General features: G+C 40.7%; 2 protein-coding genes and 1 long non-coding RNA gene across 5 annotated transcripts in view; 1 reads left to right on the top strand and 2 right to left on the bottom strand.

Annotated features, from left to right (window-relative positions):
* Positions 1-12,705, bottom strand: part of otog (otogelin) — a 60,405-nt gene extending 47,700 nt beyond the window's left edge. The window contains exons 1-13 of one of the 2 annotated variants that reach the window (XM_071489543.1): positions 12,341-12,705; positions 12,039-12,093; positions 11,011-11,068; positions 8,190-9,105; positions 6,817-6,918; positions 6,082-6,239; positions 4,035-4,156; positions 3,727-3,935; positions 2,763-2,893; positions 2,494-2,600; positions 1,723-1,832; positions 368-493; positions 54-162 (exon numbers count right to left, since the gene is read on the bottom strand). In XM_071489543.1, coding sequence (XP_071345644.1) covers positions 54-162; positions 368-493; positions 1,723-1,832; positions 2,494-2,600; positions 2,763-2,893; positions 3,727-3,935; positions 4,035-4,156; positions 6,082-6,239; positions 6,817-6,918; positions 8,190-9,105; positions 11,011-11,068; positions 12,039-12,093; positions 12,341-12,416 — 2,279 coding nt within the window. In that variant the 5' untranslated portion in view covers positions 12,417-12,705. The remainder of the gene's footprint in view (positions 1-53; positions 163-367; positions 494-1,722; positions 1,833-2,493; positions 2,601-2,762; positions 2,894-3,726; positions 3,936-4,034; positions 4,157-6,081; positions 6,240-6,816; positions 6,919-8,189; positions 9,106-11,010; positions 11,069-12,038; positions 12,094-12,340) is intronic. The other variant, XM_071489544.1, reaches the window with a different exon arrangement.
* LOC139628154 (uncharacterized) lies at positions 3,821-12,017 on the top strand. 2 transcript variants are annotated; one of them, XR_011692702.1, is made up of 4 exons: positions 3,821-3,950; positions 4,050-4,184; positions 7,147-7,341; positions 10,258-12,017. It is a non-coding gene; the product is annotated as an uncharacterized lncRNA (long non-coding RNA). The 2 variants fall into 2 exon arrangements; XR_011692703.1 differs by lacking the exon at positions 10,258-12,017 and adding an exon at positions 8,922-9,042.
* A 2,785-nt stretch (positions 12,706-15,490) lies between the features above and the next one.
* Positions 15,491-22,408, bottom strand: aph1b (APH1B gamma secretase subunit). The gene is made up of 6 exons (XM_071489545.1): positions 22,136-22,408; positions 20,494-20,664; positions 19,283-19,356; positions 18,320-18,442; positions 17,950-18,077; positions 15,491-17,081 (listed from the first exon to the last, which is right to left on the bottom strand). The coding sequence occupies exons 1-6, from the start codon at positions 22,246-22,248 to the stop codon at positions 16,914-16,916; spliced, it is 777 nt and encodes a 258-aa protein (XP_071345646.1). The 5' UTR covers positions 22,249-22,408; the 3' UTR covers positions 15,491-16,913.
* Between the last annotated feature and the right edge of the window lie 308 nt (positions 22,409-22,716).

The raw sequence follows: 22,716 nt of genomic DNA, 5'->3' as shown, positions 1-22,716 counted from the left end.
GCAGTCTTGTTATAATGGTATGAGAGACGAGAGAGAGGTTAAACGCTGCTCACCAGTTGCTGCATTCCTCCTGCAGCGTTTGTCCGGAGGGGTAAAACATGCCGTGGTATTCACAGGGACAGTCAGAGGGCATCACACAGCCTCCATCCTCATAGATCAGACCTGAGCGGAGCAGAGACACATGTTGGGACGGGCAGAGGATTATTGACTCATATCAGCAGGAGTTAACAACATAGGAAAACAGACAGCGTGGAAGATTCAGGATTTTTCTCTCATGTCCAAGATTAGATACAGACACTGTAAAAAAAAAAGGTGAATTTGAAAGTCCTTTCAAGAGAATTGCCATAGTGTCTGAATAGAAACTCACCATCTGGACAGTAACATCCGTCCAAACAGGCCAGCTTGCTGTCGATGCATGTTCGCTCCAGGTTGCAGGACTCTGGGCAGCAGCTGATGCATTCCCTGTACTCCAGACCAAGAGGACACTGCTTTGCTGGTCACAAAAATTAAACATAACATAAATGTCAAAAACTTCCTGACTGACAGCAGAGATTGCCCCATGCAGCTAACAGGTTTGACACTGGAGTACCAACATGAACTAATATTTAGCTATTTAACGACAGCTCACGGTTCTTTAGCTAAGTTGAGTATGGTTTTTTTGTTTGTTTCTACACACCACTGCAAGAACTGAAAGCCTCTAACAGCTAACAATTATTTAACTAAGATAATGACAGAAATTATAAAAATCATTTCAGTGCATCCAGACACCACAGAAAGAACTGAAATGAAATATAAATACATTTTAGCAGCAGCTAATGGTTATTTAGCTAACGTTAAGTAACATTAAGACAGTCATCTAATTTCTTTAATCATTTTAGCAGATCTCCAGACACCACTAAATGAAACACAGTGATGTAATTAGATTTTGACAATTTTCAAACAAAATATACCTAAATGTTTAAATTTGTGTTATTTCCACAGATTGATTTGAGGCCCTATAGCTAGCTAGCTAGCTATAGTAGCTAGCTAGCTACTAACAGAAAATTAGCTCTGCTGGAGTTGACCCTGTTGACCCTAAGACAAACATCTAATTTCTTTAATCATTTTAGCAGATCTCCAGACACCACTAACAGAAACACGGTGATGTAATTAGATTTTGACCATTTTCACACAAAATATACATAAATGTTTAAGTTTGATTTAAAGCCCTGTAGCTAGCTAGCTAGCAACTGAAAATTAGCTTTGCTGGAGTCAACCCTGTTAGCTAACGTTAGGTAGGCTAGTGCCCACATCTGTTTGTTATCATTTTAGTAATTAATGTGATCATTTAATGGACTCAAAATTGAAGCATTTGTGATATATTCACTGTACTTTTATTTCCTGTGCTTTAGCAAACCTCTGGTCCACTACACCTTCTGTAATTTCCTTTTTTTTTTTTTTTTTTTTTTTTTTTGGTGTGTGTTTTCTTATTTAATTGAATACACTGAATATTCTAACCAGACAAAACACCAGCTAAAATCATTAGATATGGATATGGACACAGATATTGTAATGACGATATATTAAATTATATACATTACATTCCATTAAATTAATTCATTATTTTATTAAATAAGGAATTCATACTCTATTTCCTCTCTTTTCCTTGGGTGTAATGCTCGGTTGAACTGAAACGTTTCAGCCCTCTGTGGTGCACAGGTGAAAACACCTGGAAAAACGTACCACACTGAGGAATGCGCCGCCTCCAGTCGTGCAGTGGGTGGTCGGCGTGGGCACAGGCCCGGGCGTACTCGCTGAACACCTGGCATACCACAGCACCGCTGGGACCCGACCTTCAACAGGGTAACAAACAGAGAAGGACTCTGAGCAGAGCCAGAGTTGTGGCCGCAGAGCCAGGTATGCTGCACTGATGAGACCAATCACTGGTGAATTGTCTGTTAATGAGTAAATCTTCCATGAAGGCTTCAGATGAAAAACTACACCTGAAGAGTTTGTTGTAGTGTGGCTGTATCAGTAATGTTCTCAGTAAATTATCTGATAAGGCAAATTTGTCACAGAAACTGTAGAAACAGAACCAGACTCTTTTCCAAATCTGCCGCCAAGGCTAATGTTACTCACAGACCTTCAGGATCATGGACCTGAGCCACCAAGAGACACAACTGAGAAACTGTAACACAAGTGCCCACAGCCTTCTTTGTGTACAGGCAAAAAAAAAAAAAAATCCAAGAAAACTTATAACACAACTCGAATGAGCACAAAAAATGTGTTAAAAGAAGAGTGATGACCAACAATACCTTACCTGACATACCTGTGGAAAAACAGTCAGCAGGTTTCAAAATAACCAGTGCAGGATGTTATAACTGTTGTTGTAAAGACTGTTTATATAATTATAGCCTAATTAATTTTAAAAATTGGTGAAGGCTATGCTGCTTTCAGCCCTTTCTCAGTGTCTCCAGAGGCTGCCGTGGTGTATTTTTAAATATTCGTTCTTACGTGCAGAGGTCGTTGGAGCAGCTCGCCATGTAGGACAGCGGGCTGACAAAGTCGTGGCAGCTCTCAAATGGCGGATCCAGCAGCATTGCACACACCTCCTCCACTTTCTGCAGCCACAAACACACACAGACAGTTTTTCACTCATCATTCAACATCGTCTTTTCCTACTAAACATTTAAAATCATGAAAAAGAGAGATTCTCCACTTAGTTTACCTAAAATAAATTTCACTGCGTACTTTGCTGTCATCTCAAACCTGTTACTTCTTACCAGCAGGACATGAGCGTCGACTGCAGCACAGGGCGAAGAGAAGCCGGAGGGCACCGTGGGACATCGGGCCTGGTGTGGCTGCGTCTCCACCCAGCTGTTCCCAAACATTTCTATTTCATGAGTCAGCACGCCTGAGAGAGGCAGAAAGTGTTTAAAAAAGGCAGAAGTGTCAAGAACAAGTTGCATTTACTTTACTGTTTTTTAAAGGCACACGATATGTTTTTAGTTGTGCGCTGTGAAAATGAGATTGTAAAGACTTGCAAACTGAAAATGACAGAGCTTATAACAACTCAGTTGACTGGTGCATTCATGGACATGCCAAAAACTGAGAGAGTGGTTCTGCTGGATGGAAACCGTGCATTATGCAAGGAACAGCTTCCTTTTCACAGCATCATGTTTTTTTTTTTGTTGTTTGTCTTCTGCTGAAACTGTGGGTTATGTTGCCACCTGGAAGATAGTTGATGAGGCTAAAGATCATATTCTGATAAATGTTCAGTACATGACCAGTTTTAAAGGAGCTAAAAACCGTCACTGAGACATATTTGTTCTGCGTCTCTAAATACTGGAGTTTATTTTTGTCATCAAACTTACTATGCTTGGACTTCGAGTGCTGCTTAACATTTTTTATTGCTCATGATGTAAAATGTGCCACTGAACGCATCCTCACAATCTGTCTGTGTTTACTGATTGTAATCTGATCCAGCTAGATTCAAGTTTCATGCCCCACGGCCAGATTTGACGAGTGTTAACTTGATGAAGGGACTTGCAGTGACTCTTTCTGCATTTTAGTGACTATATTTCAACATGAAGCAGGTTCGGACTATGTGCTGCGGTGTGGTTGTTGAAGCGCTGCAATGTGTCAAATCAAAATGACAAGAGATGCTTTCACTTGTCCGCCTGACATCCAAGCTCCAAATCACTGCTTAATCAGTGGACTGTCAGGTCACAGGCAGACTGATCGTACCGTAGCTCGTCTTCAGGTCGTCCTGGACGTCTGCGTTGAAGTTACCGCACAGGCCGCAGGTTCTCCCCACAAACTCCGGGCTGAGTTTGATGTAGACGGAGCCGCTGCGTCCCTCCCAGGCCAGCGTGAAGCCGTGCTGCTGCGTCACCAGAACGTACTGCGAGATCCGCTCCAGCTGCAGGTCATGGATGTGATGAGGCAGCTGCAAACTAAAGACAGAGACTGTGAGAACAGACACCTCCACCTTTCAGAGCACATTGCAATCATGTCTGATAAAACACGTCAAGCTGAGATGTTTTGTTGCTGACCTTTGGCCTTTGAAGGTTACGTTGTTGCCGTGCAGCCGGACCTCACCCTCCCATGGCAGGAAGAGGCTGACTGATCGCTGGCAGGTGTAAGGGGCGGAGCCACAGTCTGGATCATTGTGGACCTGCAAACAGCAAGATGCAACATGACAGGTGTCCATTCATTAGGAAGGAAAATAAACTGTGTTGAAAACAGTGCAGTGGGGATTTTTTGTTTGGTCTCTAGGGCTGAACAATTAATCTAAATTAAATATTATGAAACTTCAATATGGGAAAATGCAATATCCAAAAGAAGTGCAATTTTTTATTTTATTTTTTTTTTTTTTGATGAAGATAAAACGCATCACAACAGACCATAAATGAAGCACAGCGGTGCTACAGACATGGCCTGGCCTATAAATCATATTCTCCAGACCTAAAGGAAAATGTTTGTTTGATACATGATCCAACAAAAATCACATTATCATCATTTCTTTTTTTTCTCACTGAAAGTGAAATACAGAAATGACCATACCAACTGAAACCATGACTCATATTGCAATCAAAATCGGAATCTGCCAAAATAATTTTGTTTTGCATATCGTCCAGCCCTAATTTGGAAATAAATTGGAATTCACAAATCCATAAAATCAGACTTATTTTAGTTAAAGAATAACACATTAACCAGGCTTCTTCTTCTTCTTCTTCTTCTTCTTCTTCTTCTTCTTCTTCTTCTTCTTCTTCTTCTTCTTCTTTCTTTCTTTCTTTCTTGTCAGCACATCCCAAAAACAATTTGTCACTATAAAGTTTTGTGTGTATCCTCAGCCTGTTGGATCCTATTCCTCTGTGCCATAGATCTCTATTGTTTCCAAAAACAATTAGAAACACATCAGTGATCCACACTGTTACACTTAATTTGACTCAGTCCCACACACACTGTCCTGCTGCTCACATACTCACTAGACCAGAGCACCAGATGTGGATTAATCCACCGCTGAAAATAGTCCACAACAAATTCAATGAACTGAAAACTTCAGTGCCCAGCAGTTATAGAAAATCATTTAGCTTTTTTTTTTTTTTAATGAAACTAGATATATGTGAGACAGTTTGAAAGTTTTGTCTTCAGCAGGAACCAATGACTGAATCCCACAGACAGGGGAGGGAGAACAGAAAATACTGAGAGATGGTTTAATGCATTTTAGCGTCATCCTTTGAAAACTCTAAAAGTTCTCCTTGTTGCCTTAATTTTTCTTCTTTAATTCATCTGACTGATTTTTCTTCAGTTCTTGAGTTAAAGACAGTTACACTGAGAGACAGTTGTGTTTTATCTGGATTTTTCTGGACCAGCTACTGCACAACTAAAGAAAAGAGAATCAGAGACAGCAGTTTAGCCCCAGCTCTCTCTAAAAGACTGGTTTAAATGCTGAAACTTGACCCTAAAACACTCACACACACACACACACACACACACACACACACACACACACACACACACACACGGACACACACACACGGACACACACACATCCCAGTTTGCCATCTTAAGGCATTCCTGAGCAAAGTGTGGGTTTAACTTCTACAAAAGAAAAAGTCACCTCACTCCCTTCCAACATGTTTAGGTTGTTAGATTTATATCATTGCAGTTTTATATTTTCTTTTTGTTCCTGAAATGCTTGTTGGTCAGTATTGTATCTGTATCAGTATTGTTATTAATACTGATATTGATCTACTGTCAGTAATCATAATGCATATGGTTCTTTTCATGTTCCCTGTTTGGCCTGGTTTTCCCATACACAGCTACAGTATCTGCTGCCTTTTCAGGGGAACAAAGTCCCAGTCTGTTGCAGATGCTTTCAAGGCATAGTGGGTAATTGCAGTATTTAATGGTAATTGACTCTAATAACCAGATAGCTTTCACTAATCTTCAGGGTAAATCTTTTCCTCAGGCTGAGGCTGAAGTCAGAAAGAAGAGTGAGCTTTAGAGCAGGAGTCCAAACTTTCTTCGACTGGAAGCGTCGAACTGAAACCTTCTGGGCGGCTTCTAGTCGGGAGGATTTATTTCTGAACTGACCTGGACAACGATGCTGGCCGGGGTGGTTTCCTCGCAGTCCCTCAGCAGAGTGTATGTGCACCGACCGGGGAAGTAGTAGTAAAGGCCGTCAAAGGTCTCAAAGTTGTACTGACCCCACGTCCGACATGTCATCTCCCTCTCGAAGCCGGGATTTGGGACTGGGCACCAGAAAAAGAAGATTATCAGAGGATTTTCCAACTGTGAGGCTCAATCAAATGAGATGGTCTTGAGTGTTGAGGAAAACATTTTTTTTTACAAGCATTACTAGCAAGCATACTTCAGACAAGATACCTGACACGGAAAACATATACAGCTTACATCTTGTTCAGCCTTTGACTCATCATTGATAAGGGAAAATCACCACTTGTGACAAATGTGCTGATTTGCTTTTTTGATCCATACTAATCCAATGTCAAGATACAATTTCTTAATTAGTTAATTCACTAATGCACATGACAATATTATCCATCTTCTCAGTTCACATTCAGAAAGAAAGCAATTAAGTCTAAAATGTTAAACAATTCATTTAATCCTCCAGACTTTGTAAACTGAATCACCACCGACTAGTGAAATTTTTCATTCAACTGCTGCTTTAATTTCATGTTGTGAAATTAACCACCAATGCCGTTGTTCAAATAACGTTAAAATGGTTGATGATAATTGCTTTTCTCACGTAAAACATTTAAAATGACTGAAATGGTTTGTAAAAGGAAAAACATCAGGTGTGTGGTTCACCTGTCTGACATCTGTGTCCGGTGGCCTGATACAAGCTGCAGTCACATGACTCTGACTGAATGCACTGTCCTCCGTTCAGGCAGGGAAGCACACATGGCTCTGCTGAGAGACAACAAACAAACACAGAATTACACTGCTGCTCATCTGCGACGCTGCAACCGAGGACTGAGTCTCCCTTTCGAGGTTGATTTATTGATACATATTTCACCAATTTCATCATTCAGTATTTCCCCTGAATCTGCTCCGACAGAGGTAAGGCAGTTTTAGATCATCTTATTTGAGCCTACATAATTTGATTAATTGTTTTGTTTTGCCTTGGAGAATTTGCAGGTCACAACTTTAAGCAGAAGTCACCATCTGTCTGCCCCACCCCCACCTATCAGCGCTGCGGGGCCCCAACAAATGTTCCAGCCACTGAACGCACCACCAAGCACCAAACGATGGCTCCTCGTCCTGCTGTAACACCATCTGCTCAGTGGGCTTACAGCTTGTCTGCCCAGTCAGCCACATCCCACACAGGCACAGGTATGATAAAGAGGCTTGTGGTGGTGGTCATTGAGGGGGGGGTTGGTATCGATGAATCAGATAAAAGCTATTTTCCTTCTGTTCACTCTGTTATAGGGGAGTAAAACAGAGGGCTCACTTGTTGCTCTGTTTAAAGCCCCATTAGAAAACTTTCTGGTGCATCAATCAAAAGTGGCATCAGGGATAAATATCTATTTGGGCGCCTTTACCCAGAAATCCTGCAGAGACGTCAGGTTTGTGAAAGCAGGTGAAAGAGATGGTGAGAGCTCATTCACTCACTGGTGCTTTGGATGAGATGATTCTGCATCTGCACACAGTTTGAGGTGACAATTAATGTTGATACCAATCTTATGTCTTTGTATTAACAATGAAGCTATGGACCGATTAGCTGAGCCTAATGTAAAGAAGGGCAGCAAGTCGAGACAGCTAGCTTAGCTCCGCCTCAAAAATATGTACCAACATCTCCAAAGATCAGTAACATGTGGTATCTTGTTTTTAATGTGTTGATGTACAGATTAAACAAAAACAATGTGTGGATGAGCTTCAGACGTGCTGGTAAGGATTTTTTTAAACTTTTGTTCAGAGAGAGGTCTACAAATTAAGCTAAGCTAATAGCTCCCTAGCTCCTCAGACATGAGAGTGGTATCGATCTGTCCATCTAACTCAGCAAGAACATGAAAAAGCACATTTACCAAAATGTTCTTTGGCAAAAGCAGCACTACAGCAGAGAGCAATAAATACCTGGGCAGTTGCCCCCTTTGCCCCCTTTGTCCTCACTGATGGTGAGTCGTGGTCTTAAACCAAATGCCCTCTACACCTGTTTCAACCCCTCCCTTCCCTAAACCCACCTGAAATCCTACGTAGCGACGACCTCAGCGCTTCCTTCGCCTGCCTGGTGAGCAGTGAAGTATTGACTGGACGCTCATCTGGTGAAAAGGCTCCGCTGACTGGTGACGCTGAACCAGGTGATGATTGGTTGGATGATTCTGAGCTGGTTGGGGATTGGTCAGATTGGTTATGCGATGTTAAGCTGTAGGATAAGTGGTGTGATGTTTTTGAGCTAGTTATGGATTGATTAGCTGGTAATGAAGTGGTTGGTGAGTGATTAGGAGATGTTGAGCTGAGTGATGATTTCTTTGATGTTTTTGAGCCAGTTGTTGATTGGCTCAGTGGTGTTTGGCTCGATGACGATTGGCTGGATTTTGTAGTACTGCCTGCTGAATGGCTAGATAAAGTTTTGGGTCGTGTATTGCTAACTGGTGTCTGACTGGCTGGTGCTGTGGTTGCTGAGGAGGTAGCTGATTGGCTGGCTGGTGCTGTGCTCATTCGTGATTGGCTGGGTGGTGTTGTTTTGCTTGGTGACTGGCTGGTTGATACTGTGGTGGTTGGTGATTGGCTGGGGACTCCTTTCTTCCCTGGAGAGTGAATGGATGATGTTGTGCTGCCTGGTGTTTGGCTGACTTTCGCTATGGTTGTTGGTGATTGGCTGGATGGTGCTGGGATGGTCTGTGATTGGTTGGGTGGTGTTGTGTTGCCTGGTGACTGGCTGGATGATACTGTTCTTGATGGTGTTTGACTAGATGGTGCAGTTGCTGCAGATGATTGGTCCGAGCTGAGGGTCCACGAGGGGGTCCTCTCTCTGATGGAGGACGCCAGGCTGGACGTGTGGTTGGACGTGCGGTTGGACGTGGCAGTCCGGCTGACCAGTGAACGACTGGAGGAAGAAGTGTTGGTTTCTGATGCAGCAGCTGCTGTCTGGAGGTCCTTCAAGGAGAGAAACTGTATCAACAGGTGTTTCAGGCAACAATTGCAACCATTCAGTCGAACAGCCATAACCTGATCCTGCCTCACAATGTTTCAGAGCTTCCTCCAACCAAATATATTAGATCCGATCATTTTCATACTGGGCTGAGCCATTTTCAGCAAAATAAAATTAAGTCCTTTTACGCCGTCTGATTCTCTTAATTAATTCCATGAGTTTAACGTAATATTAAGCAAATCTGAAAAACAAGCTCAGCTCTCAGGTGACAGATTAATAAAGATTTGATTAAAATGAAGGACACCCAAAACTTTCACGACTCTGTTTTGTTGGGGCAAAAATTCCTCCCAGAATTACGCAGGTTGTTGCCAAAGCAGAGCCCCGACCGGTGAGGATGGAACTGAGGCAGCACTGGGAAAAGAAGAGGCTGGAGAGAAAAGAGCTGTCATCCGGCTTTCATTAATGACTCCTCTGTGACTTCCAGCACAGCTTTCCCATCCAGGTCGACAACCCCACCCCTCCCCAGCCAACTCCACCACCTCCCCTCTGTGCTTTCCCCTTTCTGGATGATCTTTGTTGTACGAGCTGTGCAGCGAGAAGATTTTTAAAATACTTAAAAATTGAAATCACCCCAGATAAAGTTTACATTTCACCATGCAGAGCTGCAGGAATTAAAAGGTTTTAACAGGCGTCTCAGAATAATAAAACTCCAGGGGAAACACTGAATATCTGGAATATTTTTGGTACAAAAAATGTCACGTTTTAATGCTCACATATTGAGCAGAAAATAAACAGTAACAGCAGCTTTAGTTTAAAAACACTGGTATTAACTCGCTGTTTCTACGCTTTGAGCCTCCCTGGATCCTGAGCTCTCAAACCGAGGCTTTCATCTCAAAGAGCGGGGACAGAGCAGATGGCAAAGGTGAAGGGTGTGTGAGAATTAATTATTAATCACCAATCAGTATTAGCAGAGATATCGAAACTGTGCGGTTCAAACACAAACACAGCACAGTGTGGACCCAGACGTCATGAAGCACTGATTGAATCATGAGTGAGCCACTGTGCGCTCGGAGATCTGACATGAGATAGATCTGCTCTCCATACCTGCGACCTGTGACCTGTGACCTGTGCTGCTAATTGCTTTGTTCCTTTACCAGCCACCATAGTTTGGACCGGATTCTCACGCCTCTCTGAGCCAAAGGAAAGCCAGACAAAAGGAGGGACCACATTCAGGCTGATGGAGGCTGTGATAGAAGAAGAGCGAGACAACAGAGCAGCCACTGTATATCCCTGCTGGGACTCCCTCACATGTCTGTTTCTGAGGAAACAACATGTCGCTGTGGGCAAATTTTATTTTTACACGCTGAAGTAGGCGACCGTGTACATATTGTACACTTTGTGTATCTTTATGTGTCATCGAAGGTTCAGTTTCAGCCAGATCTCATGGGAAATTTCTACTTTTTTTGTACAGAAATCGATGTATTTCAAAGACACCTGACAGGTATAAGATGTTTGGCCTCAACCAGTGAGAATCTTTACAATAAAAACTAAACCATAACTCTCCAAAAAAATACTGTAGGTGTATGAGAAAACTATAATACATTAACATTTCATAAAACCTGTTTAAAACCTGAACCTATAACTACACCATCCCACATAACAGATAATGTTTTCATCCTGTTTATTTAAATTGTAAATATATTTTACTATACATCTACTTCTATACATTCACCATGAGTGACTCTAAATATGCAAATATCAAAATAATTGGAATAAAAGCTCTTGAGGTGATTTTCTTCCTGTGAGTCTGTGTGTTGGTGTGAGCGCTGCAGATTTTTTGGTGATCTCTGGCTGCATGTTTGCCGCCTGAAGCAGCTCCATCAGCATCAGTGATCAATGCAGCTGCCTACCTGCCCTCCCTGGGAAGCGGTGTCCCATTTCTGCTGCTTTATCCTGCTGCTCCCGCTGCTGGGACAGAGAGAACAAGGACAGGTTTGTTCCTGCTGCAGCTTTTCAGCCCCCCCAGACACCGCAAACCCACCACCACCAAGGAACCCACCAAACAACCAAAATAATAATAATAATAAAAATAAAAACACTACCAAACTCAATCAAAGTTACAACTAGGGCTGTAACTGATGATTATTTCAATAATCAATTAATCTGCCAATTAATCAACTGAAGTGTCAGAAATTAGCGACAGAAGTGCTTCACATTTTCCTCAAGCTCAAGTTGACGTATTCAAGTAGCTTGTTTTGTGCTTTATATTTACAAAAACGGGTGAATTTTAGTCAGTTGTGCTTAAAAACATTCCATCAGTTGTTTCAGCCCTTGTTACAACGGTAATGTTATTATTATAAATTCAAATTATCATAAATTATATCCTGTATATACTATACAGTTCTGTGCAAAAACTTTAGCCACTTTAGATTCTTATCCATCACTCAGTAACATCAGGGAGGCGTCTGATTGGTCCAGAATCCACTCTGCAGCAGGACAATGAGCCCAGACGAAATAATTATCTAGACATATGAAGAACAAGAAGTCCTGCAACAGATCGTCCGGGACTCAGAGTCCTGGTCTCAGCATCGTGGAGTCAGACTGGGATCATCAGCAGAACTGTGGCAGGTTCTCCGAGATGCTGGAACAAGCTACCTGCCAAGGATCTGAAATACTGTGCAGGTGTACCAGAGCAGAGGGGGTCACAGAAAACACCGCGTTCACTGCACTTTGTATGAAGTTCACTGACAAATACAACTATTTGAAATTATTTTGAAAGTATTTTACTTTACTTTTAGTGCCTAAAACTTTAGCACAGAACTGTAGATATATAAATATATATATATATATATAATGCAAATATCATCAAACTAAAACATTACAAATTAGATATAGTAATAGAAATAATATATTGCTTTTTTTTAATATAATAACTCACTTATTAAAAGCATCCCAGTTAGAAACGTTCACTCTTTCACCCCAGGAAAGATGAGCTGGAATCACAGAAAACACACAAATAACCTCAAGAAAATAAAGACTGAAACAGTCAGTTTGGCTCCAATAAAAAGAAAATGGATTTAACTGAAAGACAAACCAGATTAAAACAAGTGGCACAGTTTAAACTGCAGAAGAGCCACATGAAGCAAATACTGTCTGTTTCCCTCTTCCACTCAGAAATCCCTTCACCTTCCTGCGGCTCCAGCAGATCACAGTGTGCCCCTCCCCTCGCAGGTGACTCACCTTGATAAACGAGGATAAAATACAAAGAGAAGAAGAGAAGAAGCCTTTTCCAGCCTCGTCTTAAATAGGGATCCATTCGTGTTTCGCGGATCCGCCGCAGTCAGTCGGGTTTGGACAGCATCACCCGGTGAAAAGCCTCCGGCTGGACCCCCGCCGCTCCCCGCTCTGCTCCATCCGGCTCAGCCCGAGCGGCCCGGCGCGCCTCAAGAGCCGCTTCACCTGCTCATTAACATAAAATATGCGCGGGTGGGCGGGGCCGAGCGCACGCAAACACGCAGGTGCTCCGCTGACGGCGGCCCCTGCTGAGTCCAGCCGGTCTCTTTTTGCAGATGAGATCTGATTCGGTGATAAAACTCCATCCTTCCATTCATTCATTTGTTCAGGTTAGTTTAGTTCATAGTTGAGTCCAAACCCACTGAGAGGATCCATCAGTGCACTCACAGTATTTCAGCCTGTTTTCAGAGCAAATCCATTTGTATTTCTATTTTTCTGAAATCATGATTTTCATTATTCTGGTGCAGCGACTCGCTTCATTCGTGCTGTTTAAAGATACAGTCAGTGAATTAAAAGCAGGTTGAAATAGTCACAGTGCACTAACATTTATTAAGAAAATAATCTATAGAATATTCTACAGCAGTGGTTCTCAAAGTGGGGTCCGGGGACTCCCAGGAGTCCTCAAGGGGGTTTATTTTCACTATAAATCCATCCATACGTAACGCAGTGACAGAATGTGTAACTATTTAGGTCGTGGTTTCAAACACTTTCTGTACTAAAACATCTAAGAGCAAATATCACATTAGTCCGGGGTCTTTGATATGAACAAGTTTGGAACCATTAATGTTACAGCTGATAATACTTTTATTACTTTAACTTTAGCTAATTTTTTAAATGCAAAACTTTCACTTGCACTTATACATATACATACACATATTTTCATATTTCACTTTTTATGGAGTGGATGAGTATTTCTTCCACCACTGAAATTTTTCTGAAAGAGTTTTAGGGTAAAAAGCTGATTTTGCAAAGTGCATTTTTCTCTGAATCTTCTCTCCTTGTTCATCAGCAACAAACCTGGTTCACGTGTTTATGATGTTCTGAGACTGAAGCACAGCACAGGAGCCCTTTCACTCCATTAAACATAATGAATGTAAAAATTATATTTTCTACAATGAAGTATGGTGCAATTTGCATCTTATTAGAAATGAAATAAATGTACTGAATTAGAAATAAAAAATGAGGGGTGGAAAATTAATTGACAGATTTAAATTAAGAGAAAAAGAGTCACCTGACTTTTCCCCACCGCCACCTGCAGGCCAAAATGTGCTTTGCAAACTAGAAATACACACAATAAATCTCTTAGATTAACATCAGACATTAGCCCCAGTTTGTACGATACTCATCATGTAGAACATATGCACTGTTGACTTGATGAACAATTGAATCTCTCCCATTAGTGGGATTTTGTTTTTTTATATTATTTTTTTATTACTTTTACAATATTTTCCAGAATGTGGTGGTCTAGAGCGAAACCCTTACTTTGGTTTCCTTTCTCTAACGTGGCCCCTCCTCTGGTCACTGTTCAGGCCGTGACGACCTGACCTGAACCCGAACACATAACCCTCAATACGAGACAGGAAACACAAAACTCAGGAGCAAAACCTTCACTTTTGCTGGGGTGACCCCAGAGTCACCGGCTGCACAGACGTGTATTTGCATGTGAAAGTCCGGTTTTCGGCAGAAGAAACACTTCCTGTGTCTATCTGTCGGTCTGCTGTCTGGGTGAAAAGGCCTTTGACTGACTGAACCCCTCAGAGACCTCAACAGGCTTTGTGTGGCCCAGCCTGGAGGTGTCTGCTTTCATAAATGGAAGCAGGACCATGGGAGGAGGAGAGGGGGGCAGAATGGAGGTTTTTAGGAGTTTAAGGAAGAACTATATAAAAAAAAAGAAAGTGAAATTTCTTTGCAGTGTCTTGATTTTACCTCCACCCACCGCTCCTCCTGCTCCTTGTCTGCACAGACATGAAAGCATCTTTTTGAAGCATACAAGATTTTCACCCCATCTCTCTCTCTCTCTCTCTCTCTCACTCACACACACACACACACACACACCACCACACACATGCACTGTACTGGAAACCTGGCGCCTGCTTTGTGCCCTGCAGACTGCTCATTAAAGCTCCCATGAAATGACTGATTGTTTTCTGTAGATTTATGTTTTTCTGTATGAAGTCAGATGGTGCAGCAGGACCGACGGACAAATCTGTCCTAAAACATTCGTCAGGGGACCGTGTGGACATTAAAACTGCTTTTGCTTCCTTCAGTCATTCCTCCTGTTCATTCTGGCCATTAGAAGATCCCTCCCTAAAGCTGTGGACAAAATCCAAACACCTAAAAATGCAAATGCAAAAATGTTGATCTGAAGTCAATATGAGGTTCCAGCAGCCTGAGTTAAACCAAATCAAGAGGCTATCATCCAATTTTAGTCCTGCTTTTAATGTGAAATTCACTGTTTTTGTTGCTATACTTCCTCTGCAGCTACACAGGGAAACATAAAGAGGACATTTAATACTAAAAGGACTGTAACTCTGGGAAACACCCACCTGCTTTGCCTTGGTTGGACTCAAGAATTGATTTCTGTCAATCACTTTATGGCTGATTAAGAAAAACCTGCTTCATATGTTCATATGGACACTAAGCACTGCTGTTAAAACCGTGAACCAAACCTTTAAAGAATGAGTGCACCTCATTATGTTCTGACCTCCCTGATTCCTACATGATGATCTAAATCTCACCTGCAGCTTTGTGAGACAAGACGTTTTGAGCTAAACGTTAACTCTGAATGCAAACTACAGCTGAGGCTGATGGGAAATTCTGACCTGATGATGGCGCTACTTTATATCAATAAGAAACACGTCTCTGTACAACAGCACCACAAACTACATCCTCCACAATGATCATACAGTTGAAAAACCTCAGTTTCAACAAAAACTGAACATGGAGGAGGATTTATTGCAGGACTGTTGTATTTGACTGCTTTAGTTTGAGTTTGGTCTTCAAACGTTCTTCTCAACCCGTGTAAAAAAAAGCCAAATTTGCTTCTGTCTGGAGTAAAATCAGCCCAAGGAAAAAGACACACTGAACACAAAAAGGTTACAAGTTACATCTTTAACTCGTTGCTAATATGCATCCAATCCTCATGAACCACGGCGGACCATCGTCTATACAAACTGTACATGGAGATAACAGCAAAACAAAATCAGGTGCAAAGGAAAACATTCGTAGTGTGGAATTACTAAAATATTGGACACTGTTCACATTAACTCCTGCGCCTGCACACAAGCAACTAAAACATAAAAAAAGGCAACAAAGAAATCAAACATTCAAAGATCAAGGAGCCAACACTTCAGCCTGATTATGTTCTTACTTAGGAGTTTACAGTGTTGTGTTTGTGTGCACGCAGGAGCATGAGAAAAAAAAAAAAAAGTACAACAATGGTACGCTAATCTGTGAGGAAGCTAAGAGTTTTCGATTAAACTCAAGTGCATTAAGATAAGACTGTTCGCTGTTCGGTAATTTCCTCCTGTGTTTGTCTCCCGTTCAGCTTCACTGTCAGTTTGAGTTCACCTCTCAGAAAACAGCAGTGAGACCAAACTTGTGAAAACTGCAGTGACATTCAGCAAATCTGCTCAGACAATTTGAGATAACAGGAGGAAAAACAGTAAGAATAAAAAGCACACAAACTTCAATTGTCTGACATGAAACGCTTGTGCGTGTAGCCTTGAAATCAGTAGCGGTGATGTTTCATTTAGACTCAAATGTGGAATCATAAAAAGGTCATGATGGCATGATTAAAGTCCCAAAGAAATAGCAGAGTCTTGATCAAGATAAATGAGCTAAAATGAATAAATGTGAGCAGTAATGTCCCATCTCAGCTCCTGTACATCTGCGTTCATTTAGTCAAAAGGCAACTTCTCACACACACTAAAGATGGTGTATCACAACTTGAAAAAAGGTTAAAATTTCTAACTATCTACACATCAGGGAATTCAAAAATGCATTAATATATACACAAAGAGTTTTGTTCAAGAATGATAAATCCACCCTCAGAAGGGTCTGACACGTTTGAAAGAAGACGACTGTCAGAAAACATTGAAATATGTGAAGAATGTAAAGAGTGTGGCCACTTACAGACCCAAACTTAAAATATCTTTTATAGGTTTGTTCATCTGTTGTTTCTTTTTAGAGTGTTGGGCAACAAACAGGGGAGACTATTAGCCAAATAGATAATGTATTGTTGAATAAAACCCCATCATTACATGTAAATTAAATTCATACAAACAAACTGAGCCTCTGAGCTTTGTTCCTTTACTTTGACAAACTTCCACTTGTTTTACTTTTATGTTTTTAGCCTTATGATAAAACACCTCCTGGGTCAAACAGCAGATTAACACATGGTTAACACGCCTCATCACCTCTGTTCAGTGTGTGTGTGTGTGTGTGTGTGTGTGTGTGTGAGCGAGAGAGAACCCGGGGATCTTTGGATAGAGTCCTGCACGCTGCCTGGCGTGCTGCGTTATCTGGGCCGGTGGTTGGCGAGCAGGAAGTCCTTATCTTTGCAAGTGAGGCAGAGCTTGAGGTTCCTGAGAGAGCCGCCGGCAGAGTAAAACGCCCAGATGCCCATCAGGAACAAGATGACGTAGGTGGGAACAAGGCTGGCGACGTACTCTGGGTTCTGGAAGGTCTGCAGGGGAAGAGGGGGAATGGAAATCAACACAAAATGGGAATATACATCCATACGCTGCCCATAGTTTTTGCTTGTCCTCTGATTTCCTTGTCGGTTTTACATCACTGTAGGTATCCAAAATTTAATATCTCGATACAGTCAGGCTCAGATATAATAATAATATAATTATACTGTTGTACTTTATGTTTAAAGTGTTTTTTCCACAACACAAAATTATATGATTATCATTATTTTATATTACTAGTATTTTTTGTTTCAGGTGTTTTTTAATAAGATGTAATTATTGCATGTTATTAGGGCTGTCAGCATTAACGCGTTAATTATGATGAGATTAAGGACCAAGCATAATGTGTTTTTTTTGTTGTTTTTCTTAAATCGTTTTAAAAATAATTATATTTTTGTATTTTGTGTTTCAGATGTTTTTTTATAATAAATAATTGTATCATTGTATTTTCTGTTTCAGGCATTTTTTTTATAATATGTTATAATATTATTGTGTTTCATGTTTCAGGTATAACTGATGCTGCCACTAAACAGCAGTATATTATGAAAAATATTGCATATAGCAGGGAATATCTCAATATTCAATATTACTGAATATCAGCTCAGGCCTACTGGAGATCAGAGCCCGACAAACACGGGATTTTTAAGGCTGATGCAGATTTTGAAATTTGAGCATTTGAAAAGAAATAAAAACAAAACATGATAAAAATTTCACCCAATATATAATATAAAAACACAAAACCTAAGACAAAGATTTTTTGTAGGAATATTAAATAGTTAAGTTAACAGTTAAGTTCTTAACGTGAACTTCAGCGCCCATCCAAACCTCACCCCACTGTGCTCCACCATCAGCAACACTCACCAGACAGGACACCACGAGGTGACTGATGACGACAGCAGCCACCGCCCACCAGCGCTGCTTCTCACAGGCATCAAAAAAGACGACGCCCCAGAACATGTGAAGCAGGATGATGGCCATGGTCATGAAGGCTGAAACAAGAAGAGTGTTACCGCTCCAGCTCAAAAATCAAAATCAAATTCACATTATTGTCTCAACCTGTTTTGTTCAATTAATTCAGTTAGTGCCTTTTACCAACCGCAGAAAATAGTGGCAGATCATTTTACATAAATTTTGTACAGAGCAATAATGATGATAAAAGTAAAAAAAACAAAAAAACATTTTTAATTTGAATGTCTAAAGATAATGAGCAGCACACTGGGGGAACTGGTACCTGAGGACAGGAAGTAGTGCTGTGAGTCTCCATGGATCCCGACAGTTCCCGGCCCCACAGAGTCAGCCAGGATGTTCACCACTGAGAACGCTCCACTCATGAAGCCGAAGCCGAGGCCGGACACTGAAGAAGGAAGCAGGTAACTTGTAATTGGCCCGCCCAATACTTGTAACCAATCAACAGATCAACAGATCTTTCTCTCCAGTATGCACAGTATATCCTGAACTCAGTTGTGATATCTCAATAAAGCCCAGTTATAATAATAATAATAATAATAATAATAATAATAATAATAATAATAATAATAATATTATTAAGTAATGGTATATAAAAAAAATAATGTCCATATATTTTTTCGAAATTATTGGTGTTTTTTTTTTGCATCCAATATTATCAAAAATGTTGCATATGGCAGGAGACATTGCGATATTTGATATAATTGAATAATTTGGCCCAAGTCTACTTGATGCTTTACTTTACACTGGAGTCCAACTGATAAATTGGCCGGCATCAGTGGAAATATCAACCAATATGCAACAGAAATTGCAGCACAAAGCCAAAGATGTATTTAATCTAATTTAGTCTCCTTTACATAACCTGTCCACCAGAGAGCACTGAGTTTGCTTTTCAAATGGAAATCACTGTACAGTTCTTAAGTAATCAAATCCAAAGGATCCCTAACAGAAATGCTTGTTTATGTTTATCTTAAAAAACACTTCTTAGCCAATGTCACTTTTTTTCCCACCTCTAAATATCAATAACAAAGCTGTCAAGAGACGATGGACTATCCATGGTTCTTCTAATTTTGTCTTGTGGGAATAAAAATGTGATCATCGAGCAGATGTAATTTTGGATTCATATTTTTTCCAGGGCTGCATGCAAACAGTCAGTGATGAATAACAGCAGGTGGTGATATGAAGCGCAGACCACAGACCGCATGTGTGTGGTGCTGACTAACTGTACCGTAGGCCAGCTGCCGTATGGAGATGGGCATGGTTTCCTCTTGACTGAGAGTGAGGAGGCCTTCATTCGCTTTCCTGCAGGAAAACACACACAAACACACACATCAGCGCCGAGTTGATGCGCCCAGGTTCCTAGTTTCACTGTGACGCTGTGAACAAGAACACGAATAATAAAAATCTATGTCAGTGAGTGGAAGATGATATGAGCCATGACAATGAGCCGTTAACTGAAAAAGACGAAAGGTGGGAAACTGGCGCAAACTGGGACAGCTCGACACCAGAGAAGGTGAACACGGTGAGAACTACAAGTCAGGCTATGGGTGGGCAATCTGGCCAAAAGATCATATCTTTTTAGGTATAATCCACGTAATCCACAATTCCCATAGAGAGTATTCCCATAGATTTAACTCATATGATCATTTCATAAGTTATGCATATGGTTGCCTGGAAACAAATCCTTTCACTTCAACTCAAGGCCAACTCACAAGTCTCTGCATTCCCTTTCTGCTCTGCTCTTTTATTCTGAAAGTCCTGTCTGGAAGTTGTGATTTGTATCTTTCCCCCACACACTTGCTGCTATTCTTCCTCCATAAAGTCTTCTGTTTACAGATTATGTCACAACCAAATCACACTTTTTGCTCAGTTCATATGGAGTATTCATTTGGACAGTGCTGTTATTTATTTATGGGGTGCTATATGTAAGTATTTTAATTTGAAATTTCAGTCACCGCCCTGGCTCGTCCCCACTTATATTACTCTGCCACATTAATGTGAAAGACGGACAAATGGACAGATGAACTAATTATTATTTATTACTGTTTTAATGCAAAGGCTTAGTCAGTGACCTGATCAACAATGGAGGAGGATCTGGTCTCAAAGTGAAAGCAAAAGCCTGTATTTGATAATATTGTGGCTTTAAACCCAATGCTAAAAGGGAACCTGACTAATGAAGCAATCTGCAAAATGTCCAATGAAGGTGGCAGCATCTGGAGGGGAAGATCTAAAGATCTAACATTAGATCAAAGTAAACGCTCCACAGACATTAAGCTGTGAAAATAATAAACTAACAATCAACATAATGGTGAAAAGGTAGAGGACCAAATGAGAAGTTTCAGGATGAATACAACGGGACAGATGCTGTCAGTGTTACAGCGGAGTGTGTGTTATGTGTAAAACCATCAGACAGCTGTGAACAACGTGACAGTGACTTACTTCAGCAGCTTGTAGTAAGCGAAGCGGAAGGCTTCCTGCAGCAGGACGGACAGAACCACGCCAAAGACGAGCAGACCTTTCTGCTGCGCCACACTGTCCTTATTACTGATCTGAACCGAGATGAACCAGACCAGAGAGGCCAGCAGGAGAGACACCAGCCAGAAAAACGCTCTGGAAAAAGAAAAAAACATTTAACTATGATTTCAAAGCTTAGTAACAGACAGGTATGGAGTTTATTTAATTATGGCAGCTGACAGGATTCCTCATTGGGTTTGATTTCAATGCAATTCTTTCAATTCTATGTAAATGTGCAGATGTTGCCTAATGTCTGTATTAACTTATATATGTTTTATTAAGCCTGAACACCTTCTTATGCACCGTAATTCTGATTAATATTGATTCCGTACATATTAGTAGTAGTATTTTTTTATAGCCGTTTTTGTTGTATATATATTATTGCTTCATTATAAAAATGATTGCTTTATTTATAGCTGCAATTATTAGCCAATTAATCGATTAGTCAATAATGGAAAAATGAAATGGCATTTTGGTGCCCGATTATTTGTAGGAGTCATTTTTCATACAAAAAAAAAAAAAAGATAAAAATTCACCAATTCCAGCTTCTTGGTTGTTAATTTTTGCTGTTTTTCTTTATCGTATGTGATGGTCAATTGAATATCTTTGGGTTTTGTACTGTCAGACAAACAAAGGAACTTTGAGGGAAACTGTGATGGGTACATGTCACTATTTTAGACTTTAAAAATACCATTGTTTCACATTTTATAGACAAAACAGCTAATTGATAATGAAAGCAATCAATTTACGTTAGTTGATGACTTTGCCTTAGGCAAGATTTGATTGGCTTCATCAAAATAAATTCTCCATCTAATTAAGACACATTGCAGAATAATATCCTGTTGAGTTAATTATAAATTACTATCATGAAAATATAAAATAGTACATTTGAAACTCTTCCTTTTGGTTTCTAAAACACAGGACAAGTGATTCACAGAGCATTTGCTAAAAAAAAAAATAAAAAATAAAAAAAGAAGTTAAATTTCATTTCATTTGGACTTTAACACTGTCTTTGGTCAGAAAGCTGAGCTCAAGGATGACTCTGAACATGTCTTCACTTATTCACCACATTCATTAAAAGTGGTTTAACACCTGCAGAGGACCTGGTTCATCTTTTTCAAGATGGAACATGAATTTAAAGAAATGTAAGATATAAGTAGTAGTAGTAGTATTGAGGGAATGTAGTCAACTAAAAGCAACTTAAAAGTCTGACTTTTAAATCTTTCTTACTCTAGCATTGTTCTGTTATTGTCCTCTGAACATAACACGCTGCCTTTGAGTCTTACTGTCATTTCTGTTAATCTGCTGTGTTTTTACCTGCTGGTTCTAAAAGCTTGTTTGTTGTTCTTACCCTCTAGTCTCAGGTGAAGGTGTGAGAGCCTGAACACCTCAGCAACCACAAGGAAGTTAGCAAGCTAATGCTGAGGTCTGTTAGCTAGCGAGCTAGCTCCGCGAAAAACGGGGTTTTATCCACATTAAACACGAAGGTTGTGTCTTTACCACGCTGCTGCGGTGAAGACTAGTTTACTCTCATTTCGTCTGAATGGATATGAATTAAAACTCTCACCCTGCTATGAGGAAAATGACCCTCAGCGGCTCCCGGGCGATGGTAAACAGGAACAGAGCGATGGCCGGGCCGAAGGCGATGAAGGTGCAGCCGAAAAACACCGACGCCGTCATCTCGTCTCTTCGTGGGGAAACCGGCGCCTTGTCTCACTCCCTGTACGGGCGATTCACAGATAGTTGACTTTAAATTTAACAAAATCGCGGCCTCCTGTTGTCGCTGTACTTCCGCTTCCACCACTGCTGAGCGTCTCCTCATGTGACCAGAGGCCCGACTTCTTCTTCTCCTCTGCGGGTGTCGGCAGCGGGCTCCCTCCGCGGCGCAGTGCTGCCCCCAGTGGCTCCACCCCTAACAACAACACATTACATTTTCAATAATCTGCAGATTATTTGCTCAATTAATCCATTTTCTTTTGTCTATAAAATGCCAAAAAAAAGATTAAAATATGTCTCAACATCCCACTTTCACTCTGTCAGATTTATATAGTAAGGTTTTTTATTTTCCAGTTGTTTCCATGTAATCTGATGCAGTGACACCAAATCAATACCTGAAATTATTGCTACTGAAGCCACATATGACACACC

The sequence above is a fragment of the Trachinotus anak genome, unplaced genomic scaffold, assembly GCF_046630095.1.
Source record: "Trachinotus anak isolate AG129_WGS33_773 ecotype Australia unplaced genomic scaffold, CSIRO_AGI_Tana_v1 ptg000011l, whole genome shotgun sequence".
NCBI lineage: Eukaryota > Metazoa > Chordata > Actinopteri > Carangiformes > Carangidae > Trachinotus > Trachinotus anak.
This window is presented reverse-complemented; position numbering and strand designations above follow the sequence as displayed.

What these genes read in the sequence shown, in the direction of transcription:
- aph1b (XM_071489545.1), bottom strand. Translation starts at nt 22,248, where the DNA reads ATGACGGCGTCGGTGTTTTTCGGCTGCACCTTCATCGCCTTCGGCCCG. An exon ending in GTCATTTTCCTCATAGCAGG is followed by an intron (nt 20,665 to 22,135) that starts GTGAGAGTTTTA and finishes TTCTTTTTCCAG; the next exon opens with AGCGTTTTTCTGGCTGGTGT. An exon ending in ACCTCGTGGTGTCCTGTCTG is followed by an intron (nt 17,082 to 17,949) that starts GTGAGTGTTGCT and finishes CTTCCCCTGCAG; the next exon opens with ACCTTCCAGAACCCAGAGTA.